Source organism: Rhinoraja longicauda, chromosome 14 (assembly GCF_053455715.1).
Source record: "Rhinoraja longicauda isolate Sanriku21f chromosome 14, sRhiLon1.1, whole genome shotgun sequence".
In the NCBI taxonomy this organism is placed as follows: Eukaryota; Metazoa; Chordata; class Chondrichthyes; order Rajiformes; family Arhynchobatidae; genus Rhinoraja; species Rhinoraja longicauda.
In genome coordinates, this window is record NC_135966.1 from 12,886,377 (window position 1) to 12,902,423 (window position 16,047).

General features: G+C 43.5%; 1 protein-coding gene across 1 annotated transcript in view; it reads left to right on the plus strand.

Annotated features, from left to right (window-relative positions):
- The window catches only part of LOC144600063 (testican-1-like), a 336,811-nt gene that overhangs the window by 214,220 nt on the left and 106,544 nt on the right, over positions 1-16,047 (plus strand). Inside the window, exon 4 of the mRNA XM_078411433.1 lies at positions 6,519-6,633. Coding sequence (XP_078267559.1) covers positions 6,519-6,633 — 115 coding nt within the window. The remainder of the gene's footprint in view (positions 1-6,518; positions 6,634-16,047) is intronic.

Below are 16,047 nucleotides of genomic sequence, written 5' to 3' on the forward strand. Positions count from 1 at the left end.
AAATAATAAAATGCTTCATGGTATTCATTAATGACTTGACAGATTGTGTCCATTAATTTAATTATGGGTAGCATTAGCGTGATTATTCACTGAAATAAGTACATGCAGAGTAATGTGGGTAGCTAGAGACAAAGGATGTTTCTGACTTAGGGAAAAATCGGCTTATGGACGGGTCTCAAGACCTGAACCCTTACCTAATCCAGGGATGGCCTGTATATCAGAAAATTGTCTCTCCATCCACTTTGAACAGCTCATAGAAACGTAATAAATAGGTGCAGGAGTAGGCCATTCGGCACTTCGAGCCATTGAATTTAGCCATTGAATAGGATCATGGCTAATCATCCAAAATCAGTACCCCGTTCCTGTTTTTTCCAAAGAGCTAAATCTAACTCTCTTGAAAACATCCAGTGAATTGGCCTCCACTGGATTCTGTGGCAGAGAATTCCACAGATTCACAACTCTCTGGGTGAAAAGGTTTTTCCTCATCTCAGTCTTAAATGGCCTACCCCTTATTCTTAAACTGTGACCCCTAGTTCTGAACTCCCCCAACAAGGGGGACATTTTTCCTGCATCTAGCCTGTCCAATCCCTGAGGAATTTTATATGTTTCTATAAGATCCACTCTCATCTTTCTAAATTCCAGTGAATACAAGCCCAGTCAACCCATTCTTTCATCATATATCAGTCCCGCCATCTCGGGAATTAACCTGGTGAGCCTCATTGGGAGGTTGCATTCCCTCATTGGGGAAATGGATTACTTTCCTGTGCATGCAAAGTTCTGAGCCCTTTGTGAGTGCTCTCAATGTCTTCCTACGCATATTGGGAACCCAGCAATGCTTTCAAAGCCCAAGATGCCACCTAATCTTCACTGAAATAAAGGAGAAAGCGTACAACCTCCGTACAGACAAGCACCCGTAGTCTGGATCGAAGCTGGGTCTCTGGTGCTGTAAGGCAGTAGCTCTACTGATACGCCACCATGCTACTCTTAGACTGATATGGTTGGTGCTGCTTGTTTTCCTCCAATTTATGCTGGTGGGTGCATTAAGATTACTCATACATGCCTGCAGTTGTCTTTTTTTACACATTATCTCTTTATTTTTGGTAGGCTTATATGAGGTCTCTGCTCTCTCCAAAGCTCTTCCATCATTTTGAGCTCCCCAAACGTCACTTACCGTGGTTCTCCAGAGATGCTGTCTGAACTGAGTTACTCCAGCACTGTGTCTACCTTTAGTATAAAGCAGCATCAGCAGTTCTTTGTTTCTCCCATGGTAATCTCACTGCACAGTTTGCAGTGATCCCACATTCAGTTGGTGAGGTAGCAACATAGAATGCTGGAAAAAAACATTTGGAAAAAAACTTTGTTTCTATTTTTAACCAAAACCCCAGTCTTTCCTTTCTTTAAAGTTTTGTTAAACTTTTTTAGTAAACTAAAACTTTATATCAGCCAGTAATTACTACATTATTGACCATTTTTACATTATTTCCCAAATTTGATTGCATCGTGTGGTGTAACCTTCAGCTTCTGCCTTGACGTTTGCATTTAATAAGATTAGCAGGAGGCAAAATTAAGCTTGCAGGCATCAGCATTGTGTATGGTGCTGCTACATGGTTCTGCAATCAGGCTATCCCTGTAATCTGTGTTTGTTTTGTTTCACTTCTGAAGCAAAGGATAATAGATAGAATTGTGCTTAAGTCATTAAGAGGAAAGCTACTTTATTTGCAAATTGGCAGGTGTATAGAAACATAGAAAAATAGGCACAGGGGTAGGCCATTCGGCCCTTCGAGCCAGCACCGCCATTCAATAGGATCATGGCTGGTCATCCAAAATCAGTACCCCGTTCCTGCTTTTTCCCCATATCCCTTGATTCCTTTAGCCCTAAGAGCTAAATCTAACTCTCTCTTGAGAACATCCAGTGAATTGGCCTACACTGCCTTCTGTGGCTGAGAATTCCACAGATTCACAATTCTATGGGTGAAAAAGTTTTTCCTCATCTCAGTCCTAAATGGCCTACCCCTTATTCTTAAACTGTTACCCCTGGTTCTGGACTCCCCCAACATCGGGAACATTTTTCCTGCATCTAGCCTGTCCAATCCTTGAGGAATTTTATATGTTCAAGATTCAAGATATCTTTATTTGTCATCCAAAAAACAAGTTTTTTTGATGAAATTTAGTCACCCACAGTCCAACAATAAAAGCAATAAAATAAGCAAATTACACAACCCCAACCTACACACAAAAAAAAAGAAACATCCATCACAGTGAGTCTCCTCCAGTCCCCTCCTCACTGATGGAAGGCCAGAATGTCTTTTCCCTTCCCCGCCGTCTTCTCCCGCTGTCAGGCTGGTGTCGTTGCCACGTTCCAGGCCGCGCCGGACGGTGAAAGGTCTGCGGCGGGCCGACCCAAGCCCCGCGATCCGGTGCGGGCGAACACGCTGTCGCTGCCGCTGTTGCTGCACGTCGGGGCGGTCATGGCTCCTGACATTGAAGCCCCGCCGAGCAGAGAAATATCCCGCGGCCTATTTCAGGCCACGCCGGATGGTGAAATGTCCGCGGCGGGCCGACCCAGGCCCCACGATCCGGGGTGGGCGAACACGCTGCCGCTGCTGGAGCTTCAGATGTCGGCATCCACGCGGCCTGAGCCTAAGGCGAGTCGCAGCCGCTCCCGCAGCCTCCAAGGACGGCCGGCTCCGCTGATGGTGAGTCCGGTCCGCGGGCTCTGCGAATCGGAGCCCTGGAGGCCGCCAGCTCCAGGAGTTGGGCCGATGGTAGGCCGCAGCAGGAACGGAGACCCGACCCAGAAAACAAAGGTCGGTCTCCGTTCTATAAGATCCCCTCTCATCCTTCTAAATTCCAGTGAATACAAGCCCTGTCGACCCATTCTTTCACCATATGTCAGTCCCGCCATCCCGGGAATTAACCTGGTGAACCTATGCTGCACTCCCTCAATAGCAATAATGTCGAATGAATACGTTTATTGGCCAAGTATGCACACATACAAGGAATGTGCTTTGTTGCTCCACTTGCAAGTAAAAACACGAACATACAGTAAACAATTAAGAATAAAGTATAAAACTTTCAAAAATTAAGAATATAACATTACGGTTTAAACAGGTGAGTGAAATAAGAGCAAAAATAAACCAGAGCAAAAAGAGACTACAGACTTTTGGTTATTGAGTAGAGCTACTACTTGCAGAAAAAAGCTGTTTTTATGTCTGGCTGTGGCTGCTTTGACAGTCTGGAGTCGACTTCCCGAGGGAAGTGCTTCAGAGTTTGTGGCCAGGGTGAGAGGGGTTAGAGATGATCTTACCCGCTCGCTTCCTGGCCCTTGCAGTGTACAGTTCGTCAGTGGCAGGAAGGTTGCAGCCAACAACCCTTCTCAGCTGATTGAACAATTCGTTGCAGCCTCTGGATGTTTCCAATAATGTCCTTCCTTAAATTAGTATAAACCAGACCCTGAGGTGTTTTTGTTCTGCTCCTGATTCAGAAACTGGGATTAGTTGTGCAATGCTTTGGAGGCAATAACTCTTAAGGTATATGGATCCCTTCCAACTCCTAAAACAATAACGAGTATGGGAAAATAAACAATTATGAATATCAATTGTAAGATTTCTATCTTTATATATTTAAGCATCTTGAGGCTCAGGGATGATGGTGATAAGAAATCCACATAGAGAATAATTTATCAATAAAGGCCTGACTCCCAAGGCAGATAATGCACTCTCTTCTGCAATGTTAATTAACCCTCCACTGGAAATTTCTCAGGCTTAGTAGAACATGTGTAAAAGGCAGGCTTTTTTTTCAGGACTCACTGCTGAACGTTATTCCTTTATCTAAACGTTATTTCCTTATCATGTATCTGTACACCGTAAATGGCTCGATTGTAACCATGCATTGTCTTTCCACCGACTGGTTAGCATGCAACAAACTGAACCATCTTACCACAACCAGAGAGCAGTCCTGAACTGCTATCTACCTCGTTGGAGACCCTCGGACTATTTTTGATCGGTCTTTACTGGCTTTATCGTGCACTAAACATTATTCACGTTATTCCCTTTATTGTGTATTTGTACACCGCTGATGGCCCGATTGTGATCATGTATTTTTCTTTCCGCTGACCGGTTAGCATGCCACAAAAGCTTTTCACTGTACCTCGGTACAGGTGACGATAAACTGAACTCAAACTCAAAGTCATGAGGAAAACCATGAACGTTTTGGATCATGTTATACGTCCTAGTTTTACAAGTCAAGAGTGTTTCATTGTCATAAGTACCGAAGCAGAATAATAACATTCTTATTTGCAGTAGTTTAAAGCAAAACACAGTGTGTAATAAATAAAAAATCATGCACCGCGTGAGCAGTTTTCCACAGAAATTGTATCACACTGCATGAATATATATCATGCTGGACCAAAGGACCCGCAGGCCTATCTAAAAAAATGCAAATTAGTATCCAGATGGTGCTGATCATCCCTCATCCATTTATAGAGTAGTTTAGTTTAGAGATGCAGCGCAGAAACAGGCCCTTCGGCCCACCGAGTCCGCGCCGACCAGTGATCCCCGCATATTAACACTATCCTACACATACTAGGGTCAATTTTTACATTTACCGAGCCAATTAATCTACATACCTGTACGTCTTTGGAGTGTTTGATGAAACCAAAGATCTCAGAGAAAACCCACGCAGGTCACGGGGAGAACGTACAAACTCCGTACAGACAGCTCCGTAGTCGGGATCGAACCCGGGTCTCTGGCGCTGCATTCACTGTAAGGCAGCAACTTTACCATTGGGCCACCGTGCCGCCCCTAGAATGATATAGTGTGAAAACAGGCCCTTCAGCCCAACTTGCCCACATCGGACAACATGTCCCAGCTACACCTTAAACCCATGTCCTCTGGTCCTCGATTCCCCTACTCTGGACAAGAGACTCTGTGCATCTACCTGATCTATTCCTCTCATGATTTCAGTTGCCTTCAAAGGCAAAATAACTGAAGAGACAATGGGCTGAAGGAGTTGAGCTCATTGCCAGTTGTCTTTGCCTGACACCTACACAGTCCAGCACTGGGTGTGGACGGCTGACCTTGTAGGCCGAGGGATGCCCTACATGGACTTGGCAAGGTCTCAGATATTTAAACAGACTTTATCGGACTTCAGTATTATATTTTGCACTATATTTTGCACTAAATGTTGCACCCTTTATCCTTTATCTGTGCAGTGTGGATGAGTTGATGGAATTCACGTATAGTATTTTCTTTGTCCAGATAGCACGCAACCAAAAGCATTTCACTGTACCTCGGTGCATATGACAATAATAAGCTAAACTAAACTAAAAGTGTAGCAGTTGTGACAGGATGTGTACCAGCTGAGGAACTGGAGAATGCAGTCGTAATGACAGAGATACGCAATGAGCCCATAATTATTGGGTTTTGCATCCATCTTGGTAATGTTGGTAGCTCTAGTAACAACCAGATCACTTAGAATATATTGCATGTTTTAGTAGAGCCATCAATATCCAGGTGACTGATAATGGTTATAGACGTATTTCTCGCTTTCCTTTCCCCTGTCTCTCAGTCTGAAGAAGGGTCTCGACCCGAAAAATCGCCTATTCCTTTTCTCCAGAGATGCTATCTTATAGAGACAGCATCTCTATAAAATAAAATATAAAATTATAATGGGACTGGATGCAGCAAAAACGTTCCCAATGTTGAGGGAGTCCAGAACCAGGGACCACAGTCTTAGAATAAAGGGGAGGCCATGTAAAACTGAGGTGAGAAGGAACTTTTTCACCCAGAGAGTTGTGAATTTGTGGAATTCTCTGCCACAGAGGGCAGTGGAGGCCAAATCACTGGATGAATTTAAGAGAGAGTTAGATAGAGCTCTGGGGGCTAGTGAAATCAAGGGATATGGGGAGAAGTTGGGCACAGGTTATTGATTGTGGATGATCAGCCATGATCACAATGAATGGCGGTGCTAGCTCGATGGGGGAATGGCCGTCTCCTGCACCTATTTTCTATGTTTCTATGCGGCCTGTCCCGCTGAGTTACTCCAGCTTTTTGTGTCTATCTTCGGCTTAAACCAGCATCTGCAGTTCATTCTTGAACATTTTGACTGAACGATGGTGGCAGCTGTGTTGAAGGGCCCATAATTGATCGTACGTTTGGCTCAAGGCTGAAACACGGTTAGCAGTTGAATATCAGATGTAACTTTACAGGAATGGTACAGCTGCAAGTTTGCCATTAGTGGATCCAATTCTGCTGAAGTGAATGCATGTTGCACTGTCTCGGGGAACTACTTTTTGTTCGGTATCCATGCACAGGTGGCTGCTTAGAATGCAAAGGCAGATTGAATGTGCATATTATTATGAACAATCTCTGAACGAGCAGACCAGTAAAATCAAACAACTGCACTAATTTATACATGCAGCAGCAGAACTGCATAACGGTAAATGGCTCAAAAAATGTTTCAAAGTTAAATTGGCTGAAAATTGTTATTTGATTGTTTTCCATGTTATTTCCCCTCAGCCCTGGATCCAACTAAAGACCCATGTCTGAAGGTGAAGTGCAACCAACACAAGGTCTGTGTAACCCATGACTACCAAACTGCATTTTGTGTGAGTCGCAAACAACTAATGCACAGGTAGGAAATGACTTACAATAACACTGAAAATATCCTTGTTTTTAGAAATGCTCTTTGAGAATGTTTCTTCTTTCGTATGTCAACAACAACAATCAAAAGTGGCAATTGGTGCTTCAGAGTACCATAGTTGAAGCTTTGCTGCAAATTTTGCCAGTTCTCTAGAACTACCCAGGGTGGACGACAAGGCCGCAAAGCAGCTCCCACCCCGGAGAATGGTTTACTGGTGAGATAACTAAAACTGGGCAGTTGACGGGAAGGAGAAGAAGTGGAATAGAAGTCTTTAGTGACAGGACAATAATCCAGAATGTTGTTACTATAACTATGGTAAACTGGCATTAAATATTCTGCTGCACATGTCCTCCACAAAATGATGAATAATGGCACTGTGGCGCAGCGGTAGAGTTGCTGCCTTACAGTGCCAGAGACCCTGGTTTGATCCTGACTACGGGCGCTGTCTGTGCTGAGTTTGTACATTCTCCCCATGACTACGGGTGCTCTGGTTTCCTCCCACATCCCAAAGACGTACAGGTTTGTAGGTTAATTTGGCCTCGGTAAAAATTGTATATTGTCCGTAGTGTGTAGGTTAGTGTTAGTGTACAGGGATCGCTGGTCTGCGCAGAAGGCCTGTTTCCTCGCTGTAAACTAAAAATAATATTTCAACTCTTTAATCTTGTTAGGCGAGTACCATAGGCAAGAGTGCACCATATTGAAATGTGTGCCCTGCATTTGTATATAAATATAGTCCAGTGGCAAAGGATATTGAGTACATCATATTGCTGGGAAATGCCAGTGAATCCATTAGGCACTGTTGTCTATAGGCTGTGCACTTCAGCCTGATATTTTATTGTAGTTTATAAAGTTGTCTAATGTGTTCTTGTCATATTCTTAAAGAGAAGATTAGCTAGGTCTGAAAATCTGAGAAGCGCTGCAGACCTTGTAAGGATTTATTTCCTGCCTGTTTGTGTTGCTCCTACTTGAGAGATGTCATGCAATGCAATGAGAATATAAAGAGCGATATTGTTCAAAATTAACGGTGAAAGTGCCCACTTAAAGTTAAAGGACCTGAGTTATACACACAAATTGTAAGTAATTGATGTTTCTTTGAATTATATTTATTATAATCCAAAAAAATAAACTTCCTTTCTAAAAAATAGAAGTTTACAGGAAACAAATTGAAAATACTGATAATGATTTTAAATTTTCTATCTCGGAGGCTATCTGAGAAGACCATTTGGAGTCTAATCAGTATCCTATTTGTAATGCATAATGTAATAGGTTCTATTTTCTTTGTAATACATACTGTAATAGGTTCTAGACCAAATCGAAAGTATCTAAACATTTGTACTTGAATTTTTTTTTCAATGTGGATGTTATTGGGATTTATTGCCTGACTCTTGCTGTGCTGATGTAACTGTACAACAACATTGATGTGAATGGAAAAGAAAACAAAACAAAAACTGGAAATCTGAAATGAAATCCAAAATAAAATCAGAACATTCTGGAAACACTCAGTAGGTCAGGTAGCAACTGTGGGCAGAGAATCAGAAACAGTAGATTACTTTCTCCACGTGACATGTTTAAACCAACAGCCGAGAAGCTGCATGGTCACATATACTGAAACCACTTTATTACTACATAATTTCTCTGCATAATTACCCCATTGTTACCCTCATAATTTCACAATAAAAGACATTGCATGTATATATATATAAAAAATAAAAGAGTGTATACATACACATACTGAACTTTTTTCCCCTCTCGTTTATTATGTTGTTTACCATGTACTATGTTTACACATTCTGTTGTGCTGCTGCAAGTAAGAATTTCATTGTTCTATCTGGGACATATGACAATAAAACACTCTTGACTCACTTGACTTGGACAGCTACACAGATTGGAAAGGTTTAGAGGGAAATGGACCAGATGCGGGCAAATGGGACTAGCTTAGGTGGAGCATATTAGTCGGCATGGACGAGTTGGACAAAAGGGCATGTTTCACAGCTGTATGACTCCATGATACCCTTTTATTTTTTCAAAGCTGTGTTTAAATTCCCAAACTATCATAGTGGAATTTGATCTCATACCCTCCAGACCATCAGTCTAGTAACATGACATTTTTATACTCTCCTTACTAATTTCCATTGTAAAATTAAATGTCACTAATGGACGACACAATGGCGCAGCGGTAGAATTGCTGCCTTACACCGCCGGAGACTCGGGTTCGATCCTGACTACGGCCGCTGTCTGTACGTTCTCCCTGTGACCGTGTGCTCCAGTTTTCTCCCACACTCCAAAGATGTGCAGGTTTGTTCGTTAATTGGCTTTTGTAAATTGTAGGGTAGCGCTAGTGCACGGGGTGATCGTTGGTCGGCTCGGAGGGCCGATGGGCCTGTTTCCATGCTGTATCTCTCGTCTAAAATAAAGAACTAAACACGCTCAGGCATATCAATGGAAACTGTTTTCTCTGATCCTATGGCCCAATATATGTTTTGTTCCTTTACACTCCTGTGCAAACTTTGTCCTTTGTTAACAATATTGTTAAGGATAAGGGGGGAGTCTTTTAGGACCGAGATGAGAAAGTTTTTTTTCACACAGAGAGTGGTGAATCTGTGGAATTCTCTGCCACAGAAGGTAGTTGAGGCCAGTTCATTGGCTATATTTAAGAGGGAGTTAGATGTGGCCCTTGTGGCTAAAGGGATCAGGGGGTATGGAGAGAAGGCAGGTATAGGTTACTGAGCTGGATGATCAGCCATGATCATATTGAATGGCGGTGCAGGCTCGAAGGGCCGAATGGCCTACTCCTGCACCTATTTTCTATGTTTCTATGTTACACATCCTCCAAGGTGTAAGATAAAACATAGACAGGCCACATATTTCAGGTTACAGACTTATTTAATGTTCCTCAGACACAGAAATATCACTGAAGCAAAGCAGATCAATCAGAAGATTGATGTTGCCAAATAATACATCTCTCAATCATTTTGATAACAGGTTTGAAATGGTAAGCATACCATATCTTTGAAGTTATGTTCAGTAACTTTATAATTTTTACTCTGCAAGTTTCATATAAAGCTCTTCTGTGAAAAAGGACTTCACAGTGTCCCTTTTTAACATGCAGCTGTTGTAGCAATAACACCGATGAGGAACTCACAAACAGCTACACTCATCTGAGTAACCACAGTCTCTCTACTATTTCCTTTTATTGCAGTCTAAATCAGATTAAAAGCAATGTTCAAAGAGAGTTCAGCAATACGGGGACACCCTGGCAAGTGTGGTTTATTTGTCTCGAGATATGTAAGTTAGTTGTTTGTCTGTAACAATGATATTGTGGCGGGCCGAGCCACTTTGGTATCAAACCTTCGTTTGTCGGGCTCGAACTCTCATGTGGACCGGGCGTGATCTGGGCCGACCAATCATGCGGTCGGGGGGGGAGGGCCGTCGTGTGCCAGGAGCACAAAGGTTTGGCCGTTGGGATTTGAACTTGGGCACGCACGGGTGAGCGACAGAACTCGGGCACAAGCGGGTGAGCGACAGAACTCGGGCACAAGCGGGTGAGCGACGGAACTCAGGCACGTGCGGGTGAGCGACGGAACTCGAGCACACGGGGGTGAGCGACGGAACGTGGTCAGTGCGCTGGACCAGGACACCGCCGGGCACCTAATCGATTACCTTCGCCAGCCACCAGCTGCGGGCAAGTACGAGGGCCTCAAAGCGCTCCTTTTGCACACGTTCGGTCTCCCTGCCGCCGTGACAGGGCAGCCAAACTCCTTCACACGGACGGTCTCGGCGACCGCAAGCCGTCCGCGCTTATGAGCGATATGCTTGCCTTTCTGAATGGCCACGCGCCCTGCCTCCTGTTCTAACAGATTTTCTGCGAACAGATGCCTGATGCCATTCGCCTGCTCCTCACGGACGAGGATTTCACCGACCCCCGCCGGGTAGCTGCTCGTGCGGACGTGCTGTGGCAGGCGAAACAGCAGGGTGGCGCTACCATCAACCAGGTGGCAGCGCGGCCTCGGTGGGTCAAGAGAATTCCACAGATTCACAACTCTATGGGTGAAAAAGGTTTTCCTCATCTCAGTCCTAAATGGCCTACCCCTTATTCTTAAACTGTGACCCTCGGTTGTGGACTCCCCCGACATCGGGAACATTTTTCCTGCATCTAGCCTATCCAATCCTTGAGGAATTTTATATGTTTCTATAAGATCCCCTCTCATCCTTCTACATTCCAGTGAATACAAGCCCAGTCGCCCCCACGTACGAACCACCGGCCCTCACAAACTGCCAGTATGTTTTCGTTCGCCACGATTCCTCCCGTACGCCACTGCAAAGGCCTTACGAGGGACCCTTCCAGGTACTGCAACACGGTGCCACGACTTTTGTCATCGACATGCGTGGCAGGCACGGGACTGTCTCCGTGGACCATCTTAAGCCGGCACATTTGGACATTGACCAACCAGTGCAGGTGGCACAACCCCACCGCAGAGGGCGTCCACCATCATGACCGCACCCGCCCTAAACACTGCCAGCTGCGACCTTGAACACAGGTGACGCGTATATGCGATCAGGCTGCCTCACTCATCAGCCAAACCGTCTCCATTACTCAGGTTCTGGGGGGGAGGAAGGGGGCTCATGTGGCGGGCCGAGCCACTTTGGTATCGAACCTTCGTTTGTTGGGCTCGAATACCTGTGTGGACCGGGCATGATCTAGGCCGACCAATCACGCGGTCAGGGGGGCGGGCCGTCGTACGCCAGGAGAACTACGGATTTGGCAGTTGGAATTTGAACTCGGGCACGTGCGGGTGAGCAACGGAACTGTATTTGGTTCATGATTAAACAGAGTGTTTTTCTGGTTGGCAAGTCAATTATTTACTGAGTATCAAAATGACTTTGAGATCATAAAGAGATTTTTGCTAAATTTGCTGATGGTGCAGAGAAAGGTAGGAGAGCAAGTTGTGAAGGTGGTTTAGGTTTATTATTGTCACATGTACCGAGGTACAGTGACAAACTTTGTTTTGCATGCTCCCCTAACAGATCAGATACCATTCAGAAGGCCACAAATAGTGATGTATGGGTTATGTGAATGGGCAGAAATCTATCAGATGGTGTACAATGAGACATGTATGTAAATATTTTTAGGAAAGATTAACGAAAGGAATATTATCTAATTGTATAATTCACAAAGTATCAGTACACAGATACACCATGTAATTAGGAAACTAATAGATTATCTTTTTTTCCTAAGGTAATTGTATATAAAAAGGGAGGTATTGTTTCCTTCGTGTAGGGCATTGCTGCATCTCATCTTAACTACTGTACCAGGTATCAATCTTATTTAAAGCAAGGTGGGTTTTTTTACAGTAAGTATGCATTTGTAATACACAGAAAGGTTATATTTCCTCTGGGCCCACTCCTCTTGTGCAAGTATAACTGTGTGGTCTTCTGATCTCCTCTTGTTTATGCCTCTGCATCTTTCCTGGGGCTAAGATTATGCAAGTGACAGAAACTTCAATAGTTTATGGATTGGGATGTTCTGAAAACAAAATAAATGCTCTAACAAAAAAATAAGTATTTGAGACTCCTTCAACCTTCAGTAAAGTGGGGAATTAATAAGTGGTGCTTATACAATCCATTTTTTGTAATCAGTTGCTTTTAGGAGTTGTGCATGTGGATTTGAATCTATTGATACATAATTTTCTCATTTGTTTTTTGGTATTTACAAAATTCATGTCCAAACTTCCTAAAAAGTATAAGATTGATAAATGAGGTGCTCATTAAATTTAAATAACGCAATTGAATCTATGTAGATCTATGGACATCTATTGTGATAAAGTACCAATCGTGTTGTCGGCTTAATTCATATACGCTGAATTTCAAAATTCAAAATTTCATATTTTTTAAATTAATTAATTGGTCAGTTTTAATGAATGCACAAAATTAAATTTCTTTTATGTCATTTTTAAAATAATGCTTTTACTAACATTCCAAATTCAATTGTTGGGTGTTTCCTTTTTGCTGTAAATGTTGCAAAGGTGTCCTCTTCTTTTGGAAGGAACAATTCTAGAATTTTGTATTTGAAATCCTCACCCACTTTATAATAAGTTTTGCAGTGTTATGTGCTTTTGGACCACATTTGAGATACAAACTTCTATCTCGTTTTGTGGATCTACTTGTGGCGGCATGGTGGCTCCGCGGTAGAGTTGCTGCCTCACAGCGCCAGAGACCAGGGTTCGATCCTGATCTTGTGTGCTGTCTGTGTGGAGTTTGCACGTTCTCCCCGTGACCGGGTGGGTTCCATTCGGGTGCTCCAGCTTCCCTCCGCATTCCGAAGTTGTGCAAGTTTGTAGGTTCATTGACTTCTGTAAATTGTCCCGAGTGTGTAGGATAGAACTTGTGTGAATGGGTGATCACTGGTCGGCCTGGACTGGGTGGGCCGAAGGGGGTGGTTCCATGCTGCATCTTTAAACTAAAGTGAACTAAACTAAACTACTTGCATTCTTATTCTTCTGTATGTAACCAGCGACATTCTTTTCTGAAAGCTTGCATGAGTATCAGCCATTCAGGTCTTAATAACTGCACTGCTTTAGAATAAAATACATTTAAGAAGGACTACTGTGGTCGTGGAGATTCTGCCTGTGATACTGTCTTTTTTTGCTGCTTATTTTGAATGTTTTATACATTGGTATAAATGCCCTGAATTCAAGGCATTTGCGGCTTAAATGCAATTCTTTTTTTTCAAAGTTCAGGGGGACAGCCCACTTCTCAGTTGAGCTGTTATGAAACAAGATCACCTACTGTTTTATGGCTATGAAATATATTGCATAAGTACCATTTATTACAGTTCTAAATAATATGAATGAAGAATCATTTTGACACAAGGAAAGGACACTGCCAAAAAAAGACACAAAGTGCTGGAGTAACTCAGAGGTCTGAATAAGGGTTCCAACCCGAAAAGTCACGTATTATTTTGTCCAGAGCTGCTGCCTGACCTGCAGAGTTACTCCAGCACTCTGTCTTGAATGAAGAATCTTGGCTGGTTTTACACACCTTAGAATAGAATAAGTGGTCAACCATTTTCATTTCCCAGTTCCTTGAAGGTGGCATCACAGGTAGATAGGGTGGTCAAAACGGCTTTTGGCACCTTGGCTTTCATCAGTCAGAGTATTGAGTACAGAAGTTGGGAGGTCATGTTGCAGTTATAACAGACGTTGGTGAGGAAGCATTTAGATTATTGTGTTCAGTTCTGGACACCATGTTATAGGAAAGATGTTGTTAAGTTGGAAGGATTGTAGAGAAGATTTACAAGGATGTTTCCAAGACTCGAGGGTCTGAGCTATAGGGAGAGGTTGAGTAGGCTGGGACTCGATACCCTGAAGCACAGGAGGATGAGGGGTGATCTTATAGAGGTGTATAAAATCATGAGAGAAATAGATTTGGTAAATGCATAGTCTCCTGCCCAGAGTGGAGGAATCGAGAACCAGGCATTGGTTTAGGATGAAGGGGAAAGATTTTATAGGAATCTGAGGGGTGACTTTTTCATGCAAAGGGTGGTGGATGTATGGAACAAGCAGCTGGAAGAGATAGTTGAGGCAGGAACTATCGCAACATTTAAGAAGCAATTAGACAGGTTAGACAGTATAGGACATGTTTAGAGGGATATGGGCCAAACACAGGCAGGTGGGACTAGTGTAGATGGTACATGGTGGTCGGTGTGGGCAAGTTGGGCCAAATGGCCTGTTTCCACGCTGTATGACTCTGTATCTCAGCAGCTCAGGCGGATGAAAGAGATGAAGCATCCCAAATTATTCTGTCCTTCAACAGGAAGCAACATGAAATAATTACGAATGTCTCTGGCTACATGGCTCGTGTGCTTAGCTAACTCAGGGATTACTGGTTGACATGGTACCATTGATTACCTACTGTAGAACCAACACTAATTAAGCTATTGCTTTCAGCAGAAATCAGTGGTGCTGCATAGTCCAATTACTCCCGAAAGTAATGGATGGAGAAACTCAAAGCTGATGTTCACAATAATCAATAACTTAGGAATGAGGAATACACAACTTGTTCACATTCAGGATCAATTTGTATAACAGGCTAAAGCTGTGGCCAAGTGGTAATCATCTGGAAATTAATTCTAACTGGATGTGAGCTCTGTTGGTGACTTTCTAGATTCAAGAATGTTTCATTGTCTATGTAACGAAACCGGATCAATTAAATTTTTACTTGCAGCAGCTCAACTGGTCTATAAACACAGTACTCAAAAATTACATAATAAACAAAAAGCGTTCAATAAATCTTTAAAAACCCAATATTAGTACATAGTTTAGTTGGTAGTTTATCGTGTTCAAGAGCCGGATGGTTGTTGGAAAGAAGCTGTTCTTGAACCTGGAGGTCACCGTTTTCAGACTTCTATACCTTCCTCCCGATGGCAGGAGTGAAATGTGAGCATGGCCAGTGTGGTGTGGGTCCTCGATGATGCTGGTTGCCTATCTGAAGCAGCACCTCCTGTAGATAGATCCCTTCAATGGTGGGGAGCTCAGTATCTGTGATGAACTGGACGGTCGGTGTCCACCACTTTTTTGTCATCTCCTTTGTTTCTGGGCATTTGGGTTGATGAGCCAGGCCGTCGTGCAACCAGTCAGAATGTTCTCTACCACACACCCGTAGAAGTTCAAGAGAGTTTTCATCGACATACTGGATCTCCTCAATCTTCTGAGGAAGTATCGGCATTAATGGGCTTTCTCTCCGAGTGCATTAATTTGCTGGGCCCAGGACAGATCTTCAGAGATATACATCTATCTAATCATGTCAGTGTATAAGTACGACACATTGACAGAGAAACTGGAAATAATTTGTTGGTCTACACAACTCAGAGAGTGCAATTTGATGACATTCAATTTTGTAGCATACAAAATACTAGGCAACGCAGCAGAATTTCTAGCACTGTAAATCATAAATTCTTTCATTATTTTACAAACCCCAATGCAATTTCATAATTAGAAAGTATAATTTCTAAGCAACTAAGGCTATGTCTGATAGATGAATAAATGAAATAGAAAACACTGAGATCTTATTATATTTGGAACTAGCTGCTATGGATCCGTTGGGACCAAACCTCTCCTGCATTGGTGTAGCACCCTCCCCTCCCCCCTTCCCCTACCCCCCCTACACCATCCCCCCTCAACCCCCCTTCCCCCCCCCCTCCTCCCCTTCCCCCCTCACCCATTCACCCACTCCATCCCGCCTCAACCCCCTTTAAAACCCCCGGGGCTTGGGGCGGGCGAGGGGGGAGAGGAAAGGGGAGAGGGAGCCACGCATCCCGGCCCTGGGTGGCCATCGTGGCGGCTGGCAGCAGGAGAGCTCTCCTTCCCCCCTATATCTATAATACATCTATATACTAAAACTCTTGTT